This window comes from Pholcus phalangioides, unplaced genomic scaffold (assembly GCF_987345545.1).
Source record: "Pholcus phalangioides strain wild (caught in Gottingen) unplaced genomic scaffold, Ppha-v1.0 ptg000028l_1, whole genome shotgun sequence".
Lineage (NCBI taxonomy): Eukaryota > Metazoa > Arthropoda > Arachnida > Araneae > Pholcidae > Pholcus > Pholcus phalangioides.
In genome coordinates, this window is record NW_028301618.1 from 5611700 (window position 1) to 5629557 (window position 17858).

The 17858-nt window shown below is 35.7% G+C and overlaps 1 protein-coding gene across 13 annotated transcripts in view; it reads right to left on the minus strand.

The window, feature by feature from the left end:
- Nucleotides 1-17858, minus strand: part of LOC149067818 (uncharacterized) — a 38942-nt gene that overhangs the window by 8706 nt on the left and 12378 nt on the right. For 7 of the 13 annotated variants that reach the window (XM_089252330.1, XM_089252325.1, XM_089252326.1 and 4 more), the window contains 10 exons: nucleotides 17069-17176; nucleotides 15489-15533; nucleotides 12874-13101; nucleotides 11296-11415; nucleotides 10917-11071; nucleotides 10332-10437; nucleotides 10094-10155; nucleotides 8006-8113; nucleotides 7234-7320; nucleotides 2641-2709 (listed from right to left, as the gene is read on the minus strand). In XM_089252330.1, the coding sequence (XP_089108456.1) occupies nucleotides 2641-2709; nucleotides 7234-7320; nucleotides 8006-8113; nucleotides 10094-10155; nucleotides 10332-10437; nucleotides 10917-11071; nucleotides 11296-11415; nucleotides 12874-13101; nucleotides 15489-15533; nucleotides 17069-17176 (1088 nt within the window). The remainder of the gene's footprint in view (nucleotides 1-2640; nucleotides 2710-7233; nucleotides 7321-8005; nucleotides 8114-10093; nucleotides 10156-10331; nucleotides 10438-10916; nucleotides 11072-11295; nucleotides 11416-12873; nucleotides 13102-15488; nucleotides 15534-17068; nucleotides 17177-17858) is intronic. The other 6 variants (XM_089252336.1, XM_089252334.1, XM_089252338.1 and 3 more) reach the window with 2 other exon arrangements.

The window sequence follows — 17858 nt, forward strand, 5'->3', positions numbered from 1 at the left end:
TTGAGACAAATCAAAAAGTAATGTAGGCCCTAGCCAAATCTTAGGAGCAAAGCCTTGTTTTTTCCCCAGACAAACGGTCCTGCATAATCGTATTCTTTCCAGACTTTTCTACTTCAGCCCTGTATATAACCATTACAATTCTGACCGAGGAGACCTCACTTAAGTTGGTGATTAAATCTATATTCCCAGTTTCTCGGTGGAAAAAAATTATGTCCATACAAATCAGAGTTAGAGGTAACCTTAAACTTTAATTGATTTATTGTAACATGGAGGCACGCTGCTTCATTCTGACCACGGCATCTGATCTTTACAATACAGTTTTTTTTTTTCATTGAGCAACTGGGATTTAAAATTCTGAAACCAACCCTAATTGGATATTCAGTCAGCTTAACGGTGAAGCAAATAGAAAATGATAAGTCAAATAACCGAAAGAGTTTTCCATTTTAAATAGGTTTCACTGTGTATATATCCTCTGAAGATGACTACCATAATGTATTAACCCTTTAAGCCAGTGTTTCCCAAAGTGGGCGATGGAATGGTTCAAGGGTGCGGGGGAAAGGTAGAAGCTACAAGTATAACAGGATCCTATGAGTTCGCTTGAGTTGTGGGCAATGAGAGAAAATTTCTGAAGGGGGCAATGAGACAAAATGTTTTGGACTTCACAAGCGGGTTTAAAAATTTTCCTGATCCACATTATAACTGCCACATTGGAAATCACTAAGCTTTCTAGAAATTGCCACCAATTTTCAAGAACTCTTATTTTTCCTTATTGTGAGCTGACAAATGCTTCCCCTGAACAAGAAACCAAGAAAATTGACTCCACCTACCGCTTTTATTTCCCTCAGTATGATAGATGTAATAATTTTCTTTTATATTTATCAAATACAAAGATACCTGCCATAAATTGTGGCTTCCTAGGAAGAGAAATATTTATTTTTGGAAAAAGCTGTTTGTACCTTGAAAGATCTTATAACTGTGGGTATATTTCTTTACTGTACTGAAAGAAAGGGAAAAAAGGCAAGTCTCTTTCTCTATCTTTCTTTTATCTACCTTTGAATAAACCCTGCCCACTGGCATTTGATTGATTGGAGGGGAGTGTGGGAATGGAAACATGTTTGACTGTACAAAGAATTTTAACGCTTATTTGGGATCGACAGTGCCAAAATGAAAGCTTTCTAAGAACCCAAGATATTTCGGGGTGACCGAAATAATGCAGATCAACTTTGACAAGATATCTCAGGGTTGCTGCTGTAAGGGGTTTAAATGTGTGGTTCTTTTCATTATTATTTGCCCTTATCATTTGTTCATATTATGTTAAAACAGGGTTCCCAGCAAAATTTGCTTGATCATTACCCTGACCAAACCTAACAAAGAAAGAAATATACTATATTTACACCCCCCCCCTTCACATATGAGCTGGCTCAAGTCACAGATGTTGGGAAATTCTCAAATATCTGGAGTCTAAGAATAGATTTAATTGGCTGATTTGAACTTGACCTGTTCTCTGCATTTCAGGATCTTTTGTGTTGAGCTGAACTGAGTTCAGAAGTAAAGCGTTCAGAAGTAAAAGCAAACATAACTATCGAACTATCGTAAATAATAATTTATTTAAAAAAAATAGTTGGGTACTAAGCATATGCTTTTGTTTGCATGAGATGACGTAAATGGAAACATAAGTTAAATCTCTTACAAAAATTGCTATTTTTGTACTTCTATATGATAGGTTTACAGTTGGAATAAGCGGAGCAAAAAAAAAAACAACAAAAAAACAAATTGCACTGCAAAACATGTTGCTGCAATGCAAAAGCAACAGCATATTTCTTCAATTGCTGAACATCCAAAAAAAACACACAGAAAAAACACAGTATCTGTACTTCATAGTGAAACACATTTGCTGGAGTGCAAACTATTATTCTATTCCAATTCACTTATTTGTTCAGTTGATATGAATTTATATCGGTCTCTTGAATGCATTCTGTGATCCTTATTAGACTTCGCTTTTCTTGCCACATGCCAGCAATTTACCAAAATCCAATATTAAAAAAAAAACTTGTGTCCTGTGATTTTTACAGCACACCGGCTAATGTGGGGAATATGGTAATTCAAAATCGGAACCTTATAAATGCTTTTCAAGTTTTTTTTTCCTGGCCAGAATTTTTTCTGGCTTTCGAAGAAAGAATATTTTACTTTATCATTTTCTCTGATCATTATTTTCATTTCCCTGACTTCCCAGGTCATTGAGAATCCTGTAATATCAAGGAAAGAATATAATTTCTCCACCCCCCCCCCAAAGTCTCCACTGAACTGACGGGTAGATGCCAACAAGGGCGTAGCAGAGGGGGGGGACTTGGGGGTCTGCCTCCCCCCTCCCCCAAAATGTGAGAAAATGACAGAAAAAAGAAGATGCCAAAAAGCTAGGAGAAAAAAGTTTAAGCATGACAGCATTGTTATTAAAAAAAAACAACAAAACTCTGTCATTGGATATATTATTTATAAAATCATCTCCAAGTAAACATTGAATGCCCAGTGTTCTCTCTTTATTTAAGTGGGGGAAGGGGTGAAAAGAGAGATTCCATTGACAGCTCATGCCAATCATAATATGTACAAGAGGAGATAGTGTATCACAATGGATTTTCATACCTCCTTCTGCTTTCCTGTGAGCTATGTGATGCACTTCTCGAGTAACTTCTGTATGATGGAGAACTCCTACTGAAAAATCCAAACCAGACAGAATTAATACTAAAAAATAAGAAATAACATGTATGAACATGTAACAAAAATAAAGAATTTAACATGTGGGAAAGGAAAAATTCTGCTAATGATCCTCACATTAAAACACATGCGACTTGTATTAGCAGGGGCGCAAGGGACAATTTAGCCATTTTTTTTTTTTTAATTCTGATTGGTCAGTTTCTCTAATCTTCATTTCCTCATTCTTATTCCTCCCTCTTAGACGAAGCATTACTGTTCTTGCACATTGACACAAACCATGGGGTGATAGGCCTTCTGTCAAATTATTTGATTGGCATTTATCTCTCGTCGAGGGTATTACCTCCATATTATGAGAGAGGCAAAAGAAACTGTTTTATGGTTCTTACATTTACTTTTGAACTTTCACCCACTTTCGTATTTATTTTTCAGTTTCTCTTTAAAATTGCTCTTCGGATCTGAGTTAAAATGAAAACTCATTCATTATAAAATGACAAAATTACCATACAACTAGCATTGCACCAAACAAAATGCATTACAAATGTTAAATCCAAAATCCAGACTCTCACTAAAAATGAGCTTGCTATAAGTGGGTCGAACTGTATATATATTTGTTGGGCCTATGGGCTATGTGCATCCATGCTCTTGTGTGAGATTTGACACATAACTCTAGAACAACATTTCTATGAACATGAGCCACATAAATTAATCTAACAATTTAAAAATAAAATGGTTTTTCTTTGTAAATTCGCACCAACACAGATAAGATAGAAAATTTCTTAGATGAAAATGTATTCGAGTGGTCATAATGACGGACTCGCATCGCGAGGATCCGGGTTCGAACCCCACCGTCACCATAGTGGTGGTCGGCTGAAGTTGGTTTCCTGTGGTTCCCAACTTCGAGGCGCAAATGCGAGCCGATCTCCCCGTTAAAAAGTCTCGCCACAGAGAGCAACAGTACAAATATTCAGTCATTACACTTCACTCACTTCACTTCTGAGATATAGATGGCAGCACTGAAAAATCATACACAACACTAGATACGCACTCAGACTGTTAGGTACACGCACTTACACTTCCGGCACAACCACTAGGTAGTAAATTGCCTATGGCAATAGACTTGAGTTGTGCTCGGTTTGAAAAAAAAAAAAAAAGATGAAAATGTATGATCAGCAGCATTCTGTGTTCATTGTACAAAATTGCTACCCATAACGTCAGTAAGATTTCTCTTCATCACATTATTGATTAATAGATAACTTAAAATAAGTACAATTTGCTACATTTTGTTGAAAGCAAATATCTAATGTGCATTAGAAAATTAATTTTTTAATTAAAAAAAATACAAATCTTGGCACTATTTCAGTGCTATATCATATAAGATTGACTCAAGCCGAAGCAAAATGACAGAAATGACTGTTACAAAAGTAATTTTTGGCCAAAACAGAGTACTAGCAACCACAGATAATTCTTTTACGCCTCTTTTCACAATGTATATATTACATTCTTTTTTGGAGTATTCCACAGTCTCATCTGTCAACTCTCTTCGACAATGCACAGCGAATTATGAAGACATGTAAGTTTTCTAAGAAGACTGACAGGACACCCTTTTCAGACCACTTCCAAAAGCACAGTGCAAAATGTTTAAATTACAAGGTCTGACATAAATAAGTCAAAGTGACGATTTTACTGTATTGTCCATCTTTTTTTTCAAAAGGAATCTGAATGAATAGTTCAAGACTGTGAAGTACAGTGAATACAAACTTATTTTTTCCATCCAGATAGACGTTTTTAATGACTACTTTACTTGTTGAATCCTCAAACTTACAAAAGAGAAATTGATAAACCAAATAGTTCGCACATACACCACCCCCAACCTGAAAAATGATACCATTTCAGCTTCAGCAGAATCATTAATTGCAATACACTCCATTTGCATTATTTGACAATATATCACTGATTTTCTCAATTAAAATCGATTGCATGATTTTTGTAGATAAGATTTGGTAAAAAAAGTAGGACATTTTACCAAAAAGTAGGAAAAGTGGGAGCCCTGATCAAGTGATAAGATTTGTTAGAAAGTCATGTTGAACGTTCACTATTTGAGAGCATATAGAATTGTCTTTGCTGTTCCTGCCTCTCAAGAGATCTTTCATTTCTGTCTTTCAGTAGAGCTTCTAAACATAATCTCCCCCCCCCCCCGCCTATTGACCGAGCATTTTTCGACTAACATGAAAATTTTTACTTTCATTGGACTTCAGTTGATCAATTTTTCATGACACTGATTCTACTACTATACTATAAATAATGTTCAACCAGGGTTGTAAGAAACCCAGCTCGGGTGGGTTTTTCTAAAAAATCTGTGTTTTTTGGGCAAAATGGGAAAAATTAAATTTATTATTTCCCCACAACCTCAACATATATAATTTAAATGTGTATGTACATCTTTTATGTGTACATCTTACATTATGTATAAATATACATTTTTGGCGCACGTTAAACTGTATTTGATCAATAAAATATATCATAAAATATGGTAATAATTGTTCACTTATAGCATGGGCGGGTTTTTTGTGCAAAATGGGAGGAAAATAGAATTTCTTTTTTCTACAACCTCAAAATATGCAATTAAACATGTATGTACATCATTTATGTGCACATCTTATATTATGTCTAAATATAGATTTTTGGTTCACGTTAAACAATGTATTTGATTAATAAAATTGACCATACAACATGGGAATATGACATGAATGTCGCTCTCCACTTGTTAATACAAGATATACAGTTGACTGGATGTTGTGAAGATATTTATTATTTTAGATGTTAATTTTTTAAGGAAGGAAAAAACTCATCTCTGCCTCTACCGGGAGTCGAACCCGGGTCCCTCGATTGTATATATACGCTCTAGAGAAGGAAAACCTCTGTCTCCTCTGTAGCTTAGTGGTCAGAGCACTCGTCCGGCAATCGAGGGGCCCGGGTTCGACTCCTGGTAGAGGCAGAGATGAGTTTTTTCCTTCCTTAAAAAATTAACATCTAAAATAATAAATATCTTGTATGAACATGGGAATAATTGTTCACACATAAACACACCAACTTCCGCAAAATTGTATCTGAACCTTGAGTTGTATGCAAAACTGCAGCAAAAAAATTATTTGTGGTAAAACAAATGAATTTGGATAATGAAAATTCTGAGAAATCGGGATGTGGTGCCTGAATTTTTTTTTTCCCAAATTTTTCAAACACTGCAGAAAATGTATTCAAAAGTATCCCGATCTGTCAAAAAAAAAAACACCTTTGGCTATGTAACCAGAATCATTAAGTTTTTTTTTTAATCGTACTCAAACTTTTGGGAGCCAAAGTCGCATGCCTCTCTTTCTCTATAATTCCTCACTGTTGAAAAATATCCCTGCTTTATTAAATTAAATTCTGAAACATTTTAAAAGAGCAGTAATAATTAAAAAATCATCTGATTAAGAGGAGGAGATAGCAGTCATTCTGGGGACTCATTACTCTGGAGGTGTTTTCCACTTGTCTAAATTAACCATTTTTGGGAACTTAAAACTACAGAATAACTTGAATTATCATTAAATGCAAATGTCAATAACATTATTGTATATTAATATCACTTTATACAAGATAACCTGTCACGTATAGCAACAGAATGCCTTCACCTAGCTGATGATTTTAACAAGCTGATTTTCAGGGGGGGGGGGACTTATATTATGAGCATATTGAAAAATCAATCTAGGGTTTATTTTCTGGTTAGGTCTTATTTTTGGAGAAAAACTATACTTTTTGTTCTGTTTCACTTGAAGGTGTTTATTACCAATATTGAATTCAAGAATTTTCTTTTTGTTACGAGATGTTATTTGTCTCTCGATATGTCAGTTATGAAAGTCTGATGTGCCTGTATAAAACTTATGTAATGTAAATATTTTTTGAATAAGAATTTGATTTACTTCTTCACAGAGGCTTCAATTTATTTATACAAGGATTTGTTGTGTGTGTGGAAAATTACTATGTATTATAAATAAGCAATAATTTCTTTGGATATGTTTATCACATATTACATATCAGGTATAATACATATATTGCATATCTAAGTTCATCGATACATTTTCTGTTTGCGGTTTCTTGTAACATTTTAATATGTGAAACTCGTACCTAAATGCTTACATAAAAAAGTAGTCGGAAGAATTATAAAAGGTGTACTTGTGATTCCAAGAAATTATCACATTTTTGCTCCCAAAAAAATCTTTTAAAAATACTTAAAAATATACATATTCTAAACACTGCACTATGCAGCAATTTTTGGAATACATAAAACTAACCTTAAAATAAAATTTTAACCTGAAAGCAACACCTTTTCTTCGAAAACAAACAGTTTTCCCCAAAAACCCAGCCCGGGTGGGGGGGGGGGGAATCTACCCGGGGAGCAAATTTGACAACTGTGTTCAACCGAATTCATTATGTAAAAAACTATAAAACTTATAAAGGAAAGAAAGCTTTCCTGATAATTCTTACCTGCCAGAATATGAGCGCGATGAAATTGAAGAGTATGAACTGCGAGACCTGTTTCGTGATCGACTTCTGCCTTTAGGTGACTTGGACCTGATAAAAAAACAAATACATACAATAGTTATAATTCATGGGTAACTTATCAGTAAAATACTTTGTGATCACACATACCAGGGGTGGCCAACAGCTGGCACGCAAGGCGATTTTGTGTGACTTGCGACAGGGTAAAATACTGTGGATTAAATTGATTTTATTACTATTTAAGCCATCATATTCCAGAGAGCAGACCCAATTAACAGACTATATACATTCATTATTTCTAGCAACAACAGCAATTAGCTATATTCTCATCACAATGCCTTTTTATACACACATGTAAAAATTAGCATAATAACTGGAAATAGCAAATATGTCACATGGGATGGTGGATTCATATTTTTACGTTAAATAAGGGGTTCCACACCTGGACATGATGATTAATTCTATCATTACAATCATTGTCACTTTGCAAAAGAAACAGTAATTTTTCATGCATTGCATCCACTAGCTACTTCATTGCACACAAACTCTGGTCACATATCACCATACAGCAATTTTTAACCAGTGGAGTAGAGTAGGAAATGAAGGCACCATCTATTGGTGGTCGCCTCACCGGTGGTCAATTTCAAATGAGTGTCTTTGAAAATGACAGTACCGAGTACTGGCGAAATTAAGTTTAGCAAAAATTTCACTAAGTAAAAAAAAAGCAAAAAAAAACAACAGAATCTAAGTATATCACCTTCGCCAAGGATCTCTCCATTCATCAGCCCGAGGTCTTCTGGTCTCTAGTTCTGACATCCTCTCTTCTTTCCAGTTTCTACCTCCACCTCCTGGTCTTGGCTTCTGTCTGTAAGAACACACATAAAAAGCGGAAAAACATTTAACATTACACCTAAATACAATGCTCTCTCCATGTCATGGCCATGCATTAAGCCAGCATTTTTAGGCAGGTTTCCTGCAAGTGTAGAATGTGAAAACGCCACTGCATGTTTGTGTGCTTTATACTATTTTACACGACCCCCAGGGTCATCCGATAATCTATGATCTATATCATTGACATGGGCAGCCTGGGAGAAATGGGCACCACTTTCGAACAGCAACATGCTGGTATTCGATTCCAGGACTTTTGTGGTCCATCTTGCCCTAGCAGCGCTCTCTCCAGGCAGAATAACAGTGTCTGGTTTACTTCTATCTCTTATGGAAGGGGTTCTCAAACTTTTTCCATCCACAGCACCCCTTTTTCTAATCAAGGCTTATTTGCAGCTCCTCAGAGCAGTTTAACAAATAATCTCTTTGAAAAACCATTTTCAGTGCTGCTTTACCATGGCACACCAAGATGCCACAACACACAGTTTGAGAACCTCTACCTTATGTAGGATGGGCCAGAGTGTATACAAGTGACTATTTTAGATCAGTTTTTTCAACTACTTTTCAGTAATATGCCACATCCTGGTTCAAAATGTGCCAGATAGGTGAGGGTGAGTTTATACTACAGGGGTGGCAAAAATGTGGTCTGTGGGTCACATGCAGCCTGCGAGAGGATTTTGTGCATCCCTCGACTAGACACAAATACTGTGAATCAAATTGATTTTCTGATCATTATTTAGAGTTATTGGTTTCAACACCAGATATCCTGATTAACAGACTACATGTACTTACATTCATAATTTATAGTGGCTACAGTAATTTGATATGGTCTCATCACATACTGCCTTTTCGAACACACAAATTACTTTTAAAGTTTGTTATGGACATTTCTTGTCTAGTTCTTTCTGTCATCTCATTGGACAAGTTCCCTGTTGTGGCCTATGCATTTGTGACTAAATGCATATTTAGTGTCCTGCGCAGTGCAATAAAACTTTTTCAAAGTGGATGCCAACTAACAATGGCATTTTGAAATTTCCACCGACTATAGACTACGCAGACTCTAATAATTCTAAAGAGCAAAAATGTCATATTTGAAGGTTGGATTCACATTCTGCTATTGAACAAGGGAGTTTCACGCCTGGACAAGATGATTATTTGTGTTGATAACAGAAGCATTCATCTCTAAATTTCAATATGGCAGGTTCGTGGCATTCTACGTTGTATTACACTGGCACTTCTTCTAACTGAAATACTGGTATTCTCTTACAAGTATCACAAATCTGGTTCCGTGTAATCTTATGAACACACAGGAGCCCAAGGTAATGGTGTGTGAGCATTTTTTCACATCTACAATTAGTTGCCTGGTTCATGTGAAGATAGTCCATCTTATTTTCTCTGGTTTACCGATCCCGGATGGTCAATACATGTGACTGGCTTCTGACATGCTTACCTCAATAATAAAACTCGAGTGTCTATTCAATCCATGCCGTCCTATGGGCTGCCAAATTAAGAATAACGATGAAATAATAATTACAGAAAAAATGTGGTGACTGTTTTTCACCATATTACTTAGGGGCCATTCAAGTATTACGTAAGCAGATTTTCAGCCATTTTTGACCCCCCCCCCCCCCCGTCAGCAGCTTGGAATATTTCATATCTTCAGAAAGGGGTGGCTGATGACGTAAGCAACCTTCAAACCCCCCCCCCCCCCGTCATCAAAAGTCAGCAAATCCGAACCCCCCCCCCCCCGCTCGATGCTGACGCAATACTTCAATGACCCCTAATGCCAAAAACAAATCTGCATCAATTAACTGGTGTGGCTTATGCACCAGAGTGTTGCACCCTCCCCCCCCCCCCCCGATGCTGCAACTGACCATTATGTTGGCCACCTCTGGTCTACTATATAAGTTATAAAACACAGACAACAAATCAAAAATTTAAAGAAAAAAAAAAAGATTACCTTTCCTGTTGTTCAACAGGTGCTCTAGGAAAGTTTCTAGATCGATCCTTGTCTCTTCTCTCCTATAGACAGAAATGGTTTCAAATAATAAATATATTTGTTCCTTCCACTATGAATTCAACAAGTCTCATAGAGACCGCAAACTTCAGAAAATCAAGCATGCCCGTGCCACAGCAGACATTTTTATAAAAATTGAAATTTTTGTTTTGGAAAAAAAGATTGTGAATTTCTCCATTACCTCACGCACATCACCCCTTGTTCTTATCTCGAAATTTTCGTAATGGCCTCCTCCCCAGCGTTCGTCAACTTCTTCTTCTAGATCTTCATCTTCTGGCGAAGCACGTCTGGTTTAATAGAAAAAAACATGAGAAAAAAATTATAAATAGTAAAAATACTGATTTTTAAGAAAATAGACTTTAAAATTTTATACACAAAACTTAATGGGGAACCAACTGGCTTAATCACAGTGTTCAAACCATATTTTGAGAATCATTGATACAGACCATAGTTTCCCAAACTTTTTGTTCCATAGCACCTCCCATCCCTTCAATTTTTTTTTTTGTCATCGCCCCCCCTGACTCAAGAGAGAGAGAGAGAGAGTGAACCTGCAGGATCCTATACTAAACCCCAAGCTTCTACCATCCCTCCTTGGATCCTTCTAACGACAATATAATTCATATTCTGGCAATTTGAAAGTCTAAAGCCGTACAGCAATTCAAAATATTATTTTATCATTGTGTACAGCTTTATTATCATTATACATTTCTTGTTCATTACAGAACAAGAAATGTGTTGTTCGTGCTTGAAAGATGAAGAGTCTCACTTTATAGTTGAGTGTCTAGGCGGTTTGACGGGAAATTCTTTTTCTTCATACTCTTCTGGGGTTCGTTCTTTTTCTCTTTCCTTCAAAGTCAAATTCATTCTTTTCTCTTCGAAATCTGGTTCTTGCTGCTTTCTTCTTAATGATTTCTGAAGAAGCTGCAAAAATAGTATGACGTAATGAATGATTATGACATCTGCAATAATATGATTATTAAGCATTAAAATAAAAATTGAGGGGAAAATTGTTTGATCTCCAAATTGCCATGGGGAATTGGAAGGCAAACATCGTCCTGATAACCAATCATCCAACAATTATATAATTTACTGATAATTTGAAGGGGGGGGGGAAAGAGAAATTAATTTTTATATCATGAACATACTTCTCTTGCTTGACGCAATCCTCTTTCCCATGCAGACTCAACCGGGGCTGGCTCACTGACAGGAATTGGTGGTGGAGGCATGGGCGGTGCTGGCGGAGGAAGGTATTCTGGTACTGTATGCTATCAATTAAGATTAAAACATTTTCAGTTGCACAAATAATTCATTATTACACACATAATAATTTCATGAGTATACACTTTTTTTCCTGCACAAAAGAGGCAATCACTTGGCACGGAAAAAAAGATCATGAGATTGGAACTGACCCAAGCTTATGGAAAACTAACAACAAAAAAAAATGTATTCCTACAGGCCGAGTTGCTTAACTTATAATCAAACTCCAGACATCTAAATTAGCATCACTACAATAGACTTATTTGTAATACACTAAAAGCATTATAACGGGCAATACTCAGTGGCAGCTTATGAAAATTATATACTTGGTCCATTGACTGTTTTATTGACAATTTCTAAACTCATTAATTTTAGAATTTTAAATACGAAAATGATTAAAAATGCAAGATTTTTTAAATTAAAAATATCTATAGCTGTTTACATGAAGGCAAGACTGCAGATGGACCTTTGCTGGAGACTTTCCTCTTTTTCGATTTGTTTTCATTCACAAAATGCAGCCCATGCATGCATAATCCCTAATACATGGATAAGATTGGATAAGAATGTCGGGGAGAGGCGATTTGTGTTTTCGGAAATCAAATCTTCTTAATAGCTTTATTCCCTCATAGGGAAAAAAAGACGGTACAAAACATTACATCCCGTTTTTCAGTGGATATATGGAGTTTCATAACTCCTTTGAGCTGTAGATGGAGAAAAAAGGTTCTGGCACTTAAATACTGCAATAATACACTGATTATAACTGAGTGAATATACAGTAAAACCCCTCTTAACGAACACTCCTCAGATGCGGTCACCCCTCTTTTGCAGCCGAATGATAATTTCCTCTTGTACAATAAAAGTAGGAATTTCAAACCCCTCATTAACGGTCATCCCTCTTTCACAGACAATTTTTTGGCCTCGTCGGTGTCCGTAAAAGAGAGATTTTACTGTAATAATAATAATAATATACTGAATAATACTGCAATATAAACTGACTTATACCAAGAATCTTTCTTGCTGCAAAATACAGATTTCTTTCATTTACCATGTAAACAGGACTATGGCTTTGCATGTAATAAATATCAAATTAGATGCTCTTTGCTGCAAAATAGGAACATTTTAAGCGATAGAATACTCATCTAATATTAAAAAAGGCGCTTCAATGACATTAAAACTTGGTATTCCAAGAGACTTCATTTGTGATTGTTATATACAGCAAAACCCTCTGTAAGATGGAAACTTATCTTGAACAGTATCAAAAGATAGTTGAATCAATTATTAGTGATTTGATGTGAGCAACTATAAAACAATATTTTTTCAGTTTCTTGACACCCATTTCATACAGGTTCCACTGTATATACACGATTCTGGAAACCTTCAGAGGGCATTTCCGTCAAAAGGTTATTCATATATTTGTAGAAGATCACAAAAAAGTAAAATAAGTAAAAATGCATAATGGAACATACCCTTAAAGGCACAGGGGGTGGAGGTGGCACGGACACGTTATAATTGAGAACTTTGTTGCTCGGTTCGAACATGTTGTAGTTTCCATGTTCGTTGGGACTTATGTGCAGAAACTTGCACATGTTTCCCCAGGTGCACTGGTACCTATTGAAGAATCTACAGACCTGCTTCTGTTGCTTCTCTATAGTGAACGACGTCGTATCTTTTACTTCACCTTCTTCAAGTTCATCCTTCAAAAGAGAAAAAAATATAAACACATGGAAAATAAAATAAAAAATGTTTTGTTGACATACTAAAAAAAAAAATGTTTGCATGTTCAGACTAGTGGTTAGTAACCTGCAATTATTATTGACCAGTCAACTTTGATTCCAATTTGTATTGACCACAATTTTTTTTAAGTTTTTCCTCTAGAATTTTATGAAAATATGAATTATAATGGCATTTGTTGTTATACAGTGGAGCTTCAATTATCCAAATCAAATAGGACCAGACCCCATTAGGATAATAGAATAATTCACAGGAAGAAAAGTTGTTTCTTAGTTAAAAATTAATTTGCTTAGAGATGTAAAATTCTCGAGAATAATATTTAGGAGAATACTCTCTGGAAGGACTACTATTATAAATAACTTGAGAATATTCTTATTATTCTTGATGAGAATATTCGAGTTATTTATAATAGTCCTTCCAGAGAAATAATTCTCAAGAATACATTATAATAAATAATCTCTATAAATATAGCTTGAGAAAATTCCCATCCAGGAGAATATTCTCTGGAGGAGAACTATTATAAATAACTTGGAAATAATTCTTAATATTTTCTATAACCATATTCCCTAGTTTATTATAATAGCAGTCCTTCCAGAGAATATTCTCAAGCATATTAATAATATTATTATAATGCATAAATAATTTCTATAATTAACTTGAGAATAATGGTTATGTTTGATAAGAATGTTCTCCAGTATAATTTATAATAGTTCTTCTAGAGCAGTGATTCCCAACGTGGGCGTTGGGATGATGGAATGTTCTGGGGGGGAGGGGGAGAGGTAGAAGCTACGGGTATAGCATTTACGGGGATATCAATTTTAGTTTGCACGTGGAAAATACATCATGATTGAATTGCAAGTAACTGCTCAACGGATACAAGGTGAGTAGCTTTAGAAATGGCTGACTTGGGACACGCAGCCAATTCTCATCAAATATCACCAACTGGTACCAAATGTTGCCTGTTATGACCATGTCAAAATTAGGCCAGCATTACACTATAAAAGTTTGATAACAGTTCTTTTACAAAACTTGAAAAATTCAACCAATAAGTACATCTATTGCATTCATTACACTCATCGTTTCTTTACTGACTCTGTGAGGTCACCAGACTTCCAGCGCCAAGTGCGACGTTGGTTCCCGAAATGGGGCACGTCACACGACCCGCTTCGGGAACAGATTCAGGTGGGGAGGTGGTATATCTGTCAAAGAATAACACAGGTGTCCTAAGACAGGCTCAGCGAGGACGGAAACCTCGCACAGAGCATAAGGGCAAAAGCCCGCTTGATCCAGGTGTTCAGTGAGCACCCAGACTGCGAAAGCATGGTCTGACGATCCTTTCTCTCTAGTGAGTTTTTAGTGAGAGATGTCAGAAAAGCTACCACATTGATAACTGACTAGTGGCAGTCAAGCATTCATAGCAATGCCGCTTGTTGATCCTTCGATATTGGCTCTTCCTATCACAGTAAAGCAGAATTCACTAAGCGTTGGAGTATAACCAATATGCTTATACTGGCTGCATTTTGAAAGTTTTATTAAAGAGCTTTTTTAAAACTTGTACAGTGTAATTCCGGCCTTACAGTATAACCCAGTGATTTAAATTTAAAATTTTATTCATCAAATAAACATGAAATTAGTGTGGTACAGTTTCAAACTGAATGAATCAGTTTTAACGTTCCTCTGGCATAACTAATGGGACATGTAGTCATTGCCAACTTAATGATATAAAAATACACGAAGTCTGATATTCATGATGGTCTAAAATTGACTCTTTCACTATTTGTAGGGCTCCATTTATACACAAATTGAAATTAGATCGGACAGGATTTTGGTTTTCTTTTCGGAGCAAGGTTAAACTGCGCCAAAAACAAATGACCAACTAAAAGTAAGAGAAAATTCTTGAAATATGAATTATATAGGTCCATTGACCGATAACAAGATATAACAAGTGTACAGCCCTATAGCAGAATGTGCCAAAATCTGCTACGTACATCACAGAACAATTAACGCTACCTCAGAACAGTTTGAATGAATTTTAAGAAAAAGTGCAAAAACACCATTACATGTATGGGGATTTTTACCGAAGGAAATTTCCAGTCAGCCGAGGGCTCGTCGCAGAACAGTGCTAAACATTCTGCTTTGGGGATGTACAATCATTACTCCTGTCTGAAATAGTTATGTCTTTCTAATGGTTGACGTGATTCTGCACTTCTCAAAAGACATCTGTTGAACTAATCTGTCTACGACACTGATGCTTTTACAATATCACGTTTGACAAATAGATTTCAATCTTGAACACGGAAGTACAAACCAAATAACAATATTAAATTACCAAAATGATGCGAATACTTACGTCAACTATTTCACCATCATCATCTTCACCTTCCTCACCTTCATTCTACAGACACAAAAGAGAAACAAGCTTACACGAATACCCATAAAACTTCTAATCACGTATGAAATTGAAATTTAACATGCACCATTATTTCTGGTAAATAAGCAGCCAAAATGTAGGACATAATTTAGACCGCACATCGAAAAATGACAAGAGAAAAAAAAATTGTGAATTTCGCCCTGCTTTTTTTATACGCCACACATAATCTTGTAAATTAAGGAAAAAGCTTTTTAGTCATCAAAGACAACTGATATCATCCCAGACAACTTTCCCACCTTCCCAAGTACAGCAGACGCTTTTAATAACAATCGCACCATCAGAAACAGATATTATATCAGAGCGAAAATATAGGATAGTCATTTATTATATAAAAACACTTGGAACATTGTATCGGTCACCATAACACATCATTGTTATAATGACTATAGACCATACTTCTATCTATAGTGAAACCCTTCTTAATGGTCACTCCTATTTTAGGGCCAAATAATAATTCCCAATCGTATAATAAAAGTATGCATTTCGAACACTTGACTAACCATCAACTCTCTTTTATGGAAGACTCTTTTGTTCCAAGCAGTGTGTGCAAAAGAGAGGTTTTGACTACCTATCCATAAGCGCTCAAAATAACCGTGAGGGCAAAGAACATTTAGGCATCAAAAGTTTTAGAAAATTAAATTTAGACAATAATGAGGTTTTAGTCTCTCTGACTAAACAAACTTCCAACCTGCTTTGACGAAATAGAACAGTACTGCTCATAACATACTCTCTAATCTCTAAGACTAATTCTCACCGAAGAGCTGAAATATTTGCATCTTCGGAATAGTTTCTTTTCCAGTGTATTTGCTGCAGGCTAAGGCATTTTTCAAACCCGAAACAATTACAGCAGAACACAGCTATCCAAAAACATTCTAGGAAGGCTTTTTTTTTCCAAACCGAGCACAACTCAGGTCTATTGCCATAGGCAATTTACTACCTAGTGAGTTGTGCCGGAAGTGTAAGTGCGTGTACCTAACAGTCTGAGTGCGTATCTAGTGTTGTGTATGATTTTTCAGTGCTGCCATCTATATCTCAGAAGTAAAGTGAGTGATGTGTAGTGACAACTTACACTGAGAAGCCAGGAAAAACTGGTACACATGAGCATATGCAAATATGGGAGAAACGCAAGCAATCATTGTAACGAGATGTGATCAGAAAACAACCAATGTCGTCACCCTTTTTTAATGGCTAAATAATAATTTTCTCTTTGCATAATAAAAGTATGCATTTAGACATCAATCATTAGTAGTATGATAATAAAAGTATGCATTAGACATTTAGACAATCACCCCAAGATATCTCGGGATGATTGTTAATAACACAGTTTGTAAACCTGTTTAATAAGTTTTTTCTAATGTGGCAGTTGTAATGCAGACAAGGAAAATTTTTTAAAATTAAAACCCCTGATTAACAATCACCCCTCTCTTACGGACAAATTTTTTTTGTCCCGAAGGTGTCTTCAAAAGAGAGGTTTTACTGTATATAAGAATATAACATACCAAAGGACCATTTTTTGTGGTTTCATTGCAAGATTGTTCGTCCTCTTTTTTATTTCCTTCCTCTTCGTCTTCTTCAACGCTGCCTTCTTCCCCTTCATCTTTTTCCTCCTGCCACAGGAAAATAATTTCTAAATGCACAATATCAATGACAGAAAAAATACAGAAAAATATAACATTTTGATCAAAGTAAAACAAAAATATGGTTTCATAAACCGACCAAACAAGACAGCGGAGCTTCCACATCAAATCATTGTGTAGCAAAACAGTACACCAAGAAATGGGACAAAAAAACCAACTAGATGTTATACCATTACACTTGACAGTTAAAAATTAAACGAAAAGGGAAACGGTTCAATGAAATCATTACTGCAACGCAACTGATTGGACTACACTACAGGGTGATCTAAAAGTCACGCAACCTGTTCTGAAATATTTTATTTTTCAAATGCTAGCAAGAAATAAATAAACTATGTAATTTGAATAAGACAACAAAAGCACTGTTTCAAAATGTTACAACATATATTCAAATTGTGAGACTTTTGCATGAATGAAAGCATGCATTCTTTTTGACAGGTTTCTGGTCACTTTTCTCAGGGCACTCAACTTTTCAATCTTTGATTGAAAGTTTTTTTAGTTAATATCAATGAAATGGGAACTATTCTTGTGTATTTGTCTTCAGGTGTCCCCACAAGAAAAAATCAGGGGATGATATGTGCGGTGATCTTGCTGGCCACAATCCTTTTGCAATAAGCGGTCACTGAAAAACGTGTGGAGAAATCCATTGTCTCAT